Genomic DNA, 6721 nt, shown 5'->3' with positions numbered 1-6721 from the left:
GTTGATTTCATCAATCGAGATATTGGACCAATCGTAATGTTGGATTGTGTCACCTGATCAATTCGAATTATACCTCATGAATTCTTTCTCCTCTGATTTTCTCTCTCTATTTGATTTTATGAAACCAATGAAGAAATCTCGGTTCTATCACTTCGAATCCGATTTGATCTGATAGTCAAATTTTGGATCGTTTATGTCCTAATTAGATTTTGATTAGATGAAATTAAATGATCGGACCCAATCTAAATCGTTGAAATATTGTATTCATATTCTTTCTGATTATTGAATTTGATCTCGTATAGGTATCGTTGACATCTGATAATCGGATATTGTGATATGGTTTATGAACTGAAGAATTTTGAAAGAAAATTTATAGAATTACGTAGATTTATTGGAATGCGTTCGAGATAAGTAATGTTTCACTTTTTTTAGATTTATCGATAAATTATAATATATTTTTCTGATATGATTTGTGAAATGATGCATGAATTGGATAAATGATATTTTGTTATGAAAATATCTTATTTGAAATATTATGATGAAGCATGATTAAACATATTAATTTCATGATGCATTATATTGATTGATTTCGATACTACATGATTATATGTTTTCTTATTGAAATTAGAATATGAAATATGATTTATGAAGAATTCTGATATAAGAACAATATGAATTGACAACCTGACTATGTAAAGGATCCCGCCAATGGGGGCATATACGTTGGCAATTGATTTGTCCTGAGGATTTATGTCACCAGTGAGACCAGTGATATGTCGTTAGAGAGACCAGCGACAAACCGCTAGAGAGACCAGCGGTTCCGAAGGACTTTGCTGCTAGATGATTCGCAGCTCACCGCAAGAAGATACACAGTGTTATGACCCTGCCACAGAAAAAATATAGTCATAGCTCATGATTGATGAAAAGAACTTAAGAATGAAAGAAATTGAAATCTCGAAAGAAATTCGAATTTTCGAAAAAGAAATGAATTTGATATGAACTATGTTGCATAATCGAAACTGATTTCGAATCGATGAACTCTATATGCTTATTTTCTATAAATGATTATTTACTTAAATGCCTGATGAAATCTATTGAAAGTGATCATTGCTTACTGGACTGTCTAGCTCATTATCTCCTATTTTACTGTTTTTACAGATGTTGAGGAATTAATATGATACAAGATGTGAATGAAAAAGTGATTAGAAGCAGAATCTTCATACTTTTATTTTAGGTTGAAAGTCTTATTGAATTTGATGTAAGGCCTATGGAACTTTGTTGACTGTATTGAAATATTAAAATTGAAATTTGAATTATTATATTTTTGATTTAAATTATTGACTAATTGTTTCGCTGTGAAGCATTGATATCGTGATAAGATGTCTTGCATGCTTATGGAAAGAGTTTTCTATGAGTATGCGGCAGTTGTCATGATCATCGATTCACAATTTCGGATCGAGCGTAACACCATCCCATGATCATCCACCCTCTCACTCTCCATCTCCATCACCATCCCATGGTCATCCACCACCCCATTCTTCGTCACCATCGCATCATCAACCCCGATCACATCCTCCATCTCCAGCACCATCCCATCATCGCCCCTCATCTCATTCTCCATCTCCAGCACCATCCCGACATCACTCGCCATCTAATTCTCCATCCCCATCACCTAGCCCATCTCCATCCCATTCACCATTCCCAGCTCCACCATCGCATCACCACTCCCCATCTCATTCTCCATCCCCATCTCCACCCCATCATCATCATCACGCCCATCTTATTCTCCATCCCCTTCTCCATTCTATCATCACCCCTCATCTCATTCACCATCTCCAGCACCAATATCCCACCACCATTCCCCATCTCCTTCTCCATCCCATCGTCACCCTCCATCTCATTCTCCCAGCCCATCTCCTCATCATCACCCCATCTTATTCGCCGTCCCCAACTCCAGACCATCTCCTCATCATCCCTCCCCATCTCATTCACGATCCCCAACTCCAGGTCCATCTCCCCGTCATCCCCCCCATCTCATTCTCCATCTCCAACGCCATCTCCTGCTCCAAACCCAACCCCAAAGTCATCTCCTTCTCCATTTCCAGCACCCCCTCCAACTTCTACGGTCTACACTTATGTTTGTAATGACCAACGGTATGCCAATCTCGGTCTCAATGCTTCTGCATTTGGATTTTGTGACAAGTCCCTACCCTATCCCACTAGGGCTAAGGCCCTTGTCGATAGTATGACTTTCTCGGAGAAGGTTAAACAGTTGGGAAGTGATACTCTTGGACTGGCTCGACTTGGGATCCCTCCTTATAATTGGTGGTCAGAGGGCCTTCATGGTGTCTCTAGTATCGGCGGTGGCTCCCACTTTGATAAAAATAAGGGTGTCCCTGCTGCAACTAGTTTCCCAACACCGATCACCTCAGCAGCTACTTTCAACGAATCTTTATGGAAAAAAATTGGCCAGGTATCGTTTCTATCTATCACCCATTACATTTGCATAGGCTTAAAGCAAGTTAATACATCTGTTGTTATTATGACCTTTTACTTGAAGTATTCTTAATTGTGATATGCTTTATAATCACACACATCATTAAACTTGTCTTCCATATCTACATATTTTTTTTATTCTTGGGGTTCAGATATATAGGTGTCATTTATTTTCTAATAGGCTTTTATTGCTTTTAGGCTATCTCAAATGAAGCAAGGCAATGCACAATTTGGGGATAGGGGGCTTTACATTCTGGACCCCTACCATCAATGTGGTCGGGGATCCAAGATGGGGAAGAACCATGGAGACACAGGATGGCCGCTATGCTGTGAATCATGTTAGGGGACTACAGGATGCTGAGGGTCACGAAGCCACTACAGATCCAAGTAGCTGGCCACTTAAGGTTTCAGCATGTTGCAAGCATTATGCCACCTATGATCTTGACAACTGGGCTACATTTGGTAATCTTGTGACGGATCGCTATTTCTTTAATGCCAATGTGAGTTTGTAATGTAACTCAATTCGGTATACATTGTTTTTGTTTTCTTGGATTGAGATAAATTAAGGTTTAGCATCATGTTGAGCTATAAGTTTATGGAACGTTTTGGGATTTTAAGGTAACATAGCGAGACATGATGGAAACGTTCCTTCGTCCCTTTGAGACGTGCATAAAAGAAGACCAGGCCAGTAGTGTCATGTGCACACATAGCAAAATAAATGGCATTCCAGTTTGTGCTGATGCCAGACTCTTGTCTCAGAATTTGAGAAAAGAATGGAATTTCCATGGGTACATGCCTCACCTTTTCACACCCTCCAAAATGCTAAATTAGATCTTGTTTTCATAAATTTTAGTGTAACTTAATTTAAAAATTATGCCTTGTGTTTTCTTTTTTCTCTTGTACAGATATATTGTTACCGACTGTGACTCTCTCGAAGTCATGTTCAAAAATTCCTTGATGGTATGCCTGAGGATGCAGTTGCTCAAGCTCTTCGAGCAGGTAAAAGCTTCACTGGAAGAACTGATTTTCATATTATTGTGGAAATTAAGATATTATTGTGGAAATTAGATATTAAAAAATATATATGCAGGGGTGGATTTGAACTGCGGGAGTACTTATCCTAATTTTCTTGGTTCTGCGATGGCAAAAGGTGTAATTAGGGAGAGTGATGTGGACAAGGCATTGATTAATAATTATATGGTGCTTATGAGGGTGGGATGGTTTGATGGTCAGCCAATGTATGATTATTCACTTGGGGCCCATGATGTGTGCTCCAAGGAGCATATGGAACTAGCAGCAGATGCAGGTAACTTAGAATAAGATTTTCATTCTGAAATTTAAAAGTATCTAAATATAATAATGGTTAGAGAACAAATTCTTTTACCTCATATGAAGGTAAACCATGTCACTTTGTCTCTCCAATTCTTGGACTTTCCAAGTATGCCACTGTCGACTACCAGAAGGGCTGTGCCAATGTGCTCTGCAAGAATGAGACATTCATCTTTCCAGCAGTGAATGCTGCGAGGGACGCAGATGCCACGATCATTGTTGCAGGTTTGAGTGGTGCAGTCGAGAACCAGAACCTTGATCGTACTGACCTCGAACTCACCAATCATGCTCATAAGGCAAGTCTCGAGCGCCGCCAAGGGACCTGTCATTCTAGTTGTCCTCTCAGCAGGCGGTGTTAATCTAGAACCTATTGAGAAAGATGTCGATGCCGTTATATGGGCTGGTTATCCTGGTGAAGAAGGAGGTCAAGCGATTGCTGATGTAGTGTTTGGGAAGTACAATCCTGGTAGGTTCTTATACACTTCATTTTGGCTTTCCATTATATCTACTTTATTGATTCATTTTGGCTTTCCATTATATCTATTTGTTGATCCTTTAACCTAGCAATATCAATGTCATATTTCAGGAGGAAGGCTACCAGTTACATGGTACAAATCAAACTATGTGTGGCAACTTCCTATGACATCGATGCGGTTACGACCAGTAGATGAATTGGGCTACCCAGGAAGAACCTACAAGTTCTTCAATGGCTCCACTTTGTATCCATTTGGCTACGGTTTAGGCTATACAAATTTCTCCTACAAAGTGGTTTCAACTCAAAATTCTGTGGAGAAGAAGTTGGCTTTCAATCAATATTGCCTATCAATTCATTACAAACAGTCTGCGAATGTTCCGCCGTGTTCTGCTGCTTTGGTAGAAAATTTGGATTGCAATGAAGATATAACTGTGGAGATCGAAGTGATCAATATGGGAAGTATTGATGGCAGTGATGTTGTGATGCTCTACTCACGGCTGCCAGAAGGAATAGTTGGTGCACATATCATGCAGCTTATTGGCTTCCAGAGGACTTTTGTGCAGGCAGGAAAGAGTGAGACGGTGACATTTAAACTTAGTTCATGCAAGAGCGTAAGCATGGTGACAGATTCTGCATACATGGTTTTACCTGCAGGCCAACATACCATGATTGTTGGCAGCGGGCCTAATGCAGTTGCATTTCCCTTCCTGGTTAAATTGGCTAAATTTAGGAAGTAAAATTAGGTTAATTTTGTCTTGTCTAAATATTTATGCATGATATTTTTGTTTTTTTTTTCTTTTCATTTAATTGGAGATCCAAGGAGATGTTATAGTTGTATTTGTTGAAAATTAATATGAAAAGATAGATATATTACTTTTATTTCATCCATCTTGGCTTACTCATTTTTAGGCCTCCTCTCTGCTATCCATCAATCATAATTTTTTGTTCTGTTGATAAATATGGTGGGGACACGAACTCTAGATCTCTTCTAGAGGGGTCCAACTAACTCGGTTAAAGTCCAGATCATGCCACTTTTTGTTATTTTAAATCCCGTTTGTCTAGCAATATATATATATATTTTTTTGAGAAATGAATGGAGTAAGGCAGAGGGAGTTTAAAACGAAAACGAGTAGTCCTTGCGAGGTGACTTCATGGCACGAGACTTCTGAGTTCCGTCTCACTATGCATACGTATCGGGAGAGTTTGTCTCGCAATATCAAAAGCCAACTTCTGTAAGCCAACTGCACTTCCTGTTTTTTGAATTCAACCTGAACCCTAAAGCTTTCCTATCGATGAGGTCACCGAGCTTTGTTTGGGAAAATAAATGTAAGAATATTAAAGAATAAGTCTTTACAGATACTCCATGGTTACTTCCAAATTCTGTGCATAAGGTCTAAAGTTGAAATAGAGTTGAACTTTGTTACCCTAGATATTGTTCTTATCCTTTATGCTGGAACAAACTCTACTGACTGTCAGCAAAGGCCTTCAAAAAGACAACAATTCAAACACCACCAATGACCAACAATTTCATTCTTTGACGGAGTTGGTATACCAAGCAACCACCAAAAATGGCTAGGATGTCCACTACAAGACGATAAAAAAACACATTCATGGTCATGCCACGGTAGCATGTACCATCCCACAAAGCAGACCAACACAATGAACGAGAAAACAAAATTGTGTTGTACTAATCAGATGAAAGAAGAATGCCGTTTTCTGGTAAACCATAACACCAACGCCAAAGCAGTTCATACAATGAAAGTTAACCAGCCAATGATTCAGGAAAAAAGAAAAAAAGAAAAAGAAAAAGAAGAAATAAGGTACTAAAACTCAACTCATTAAGCACACACACTGAAAATGGAGAATGAACATGCTGTCTCTGCCATAGTCTCGCATGGGCAGCTAGCCTATTCGTGCAAGCTTTTCAGAGTAACAAAATGCCACAATAAAATCTTCTTGTTCAGTGATCATCATTAGGATGCTGATAAAGAGAATTCAACTGCTGAATGAAGAAATAGGCAGAAGTCCAGAACATTTCACATGGTTTTTATGGTTCTAACTTGGCCAGGTTTTACCTCAGAGATATAGAGAGAGAGAAGGGGCTAGACTGCACGCTGTCTAGTGCCTTTGTACCACCTCCAATGCTTAATCCTGTATTTAGTCACTATCCCACCAATTCTTTATTCTTTTTTTATTCAAATGCAAATATTGATAGCTTAGAATAAAAAAGGTCTTTCAATTTCTATTGGATGCTCTTCACTCAAATCCAAAAATCTAGGGTAAGCTGATAAATGTGACCGTTGAGGTGAGTCCTAGTTTTATTGTTTCGATGTAATCACTCAAAAAGTAGTATTTTTCTTTGCCCTAGGCATGTTGTATTTTTCTTCGTACTAGGCATGTTTGATATGTGATCGGTTTAAA

General features: G+C 38.8%; 1 protein-coding gene and 1 long non-coding RNA gene across 2 annotated transcripts; both read left to right on the top strand.

The window, feature by feature from the left end:
• Nucleotides 1–2634: 2634 nt before the first annotated feature.
• LOC140857765 (uncharacterized) lies at nucleotides 2635–4097 on the top strand. The gene is made up of 4 exons (XR_012141221.1): nucleotides 2635–2996; nucleotides 3115–3284; nucleotides 3402–3495; nucleotides 3587–4097. It is a non-coding gene; the product is annotated as an uncharacterized lncRNA (long non-coding RNA).
• A 9-nt stretch (nucleotides 4098–4106) lies between these two features.
• LOC140857764 (putative beta-D-xylosidase) lies at nucleotides 4107–5107 on the top strand. Its single transcript, XM_073256959.1, has 2 exons — nucleotides 4107–4291; nucleotides 4412–5107. The coding sequence occupies exons 1-2, from the start codon at nucleotides 4111–4113 to the stop codon at nucleotides 5035–5037; spliced, it is 807 nt and encodes a 268-aa protein (XP_073113060.1). The 5' UTR covers nucleotides 4107–4110; the 3' UTR covers nucleotides 5038–5107.
• Nucleotides 5108–6721: the final 1614 nt, after the last annotated feature.

Source organism: Elaeis guineensis, chromosome 5 (assembly GCF_000442705.2).
Source record: "Elaeis guineensis isolate ETL-2024a chromosome 5, EG11, whole genome shotgun sequence".
Lineage (NCBI taxonomy): Eukaryota > Viridiplantae > Streptophyta > Magnoliopsida > Arecales > Arecaceae > Elaeis > Elaeis guineensis.
The sequence above is the reverse complement of the archived record's forward strand: the minus strand, read 5'-3'. Positions and strand labels throughout refer to the sequence as shown.

Bases quoted from the DNA above. Each gene is read 5' to 3' on its own strand.
- LOC140857764 (XM_073256959.1), top strand. From the start codon at position 4,111: ATGCTCATAAGGCAAGTCTCGAGCGCCGCCAAGGGACCTGTCATTCTA. The intron at 4,292-4,411 runs GTAGGTTCTTAT...GTCATATTTCAG, and splicing joins GTTTGGGAAGTACAATCCTG to GAGGAAGGCTACCAGTTACA.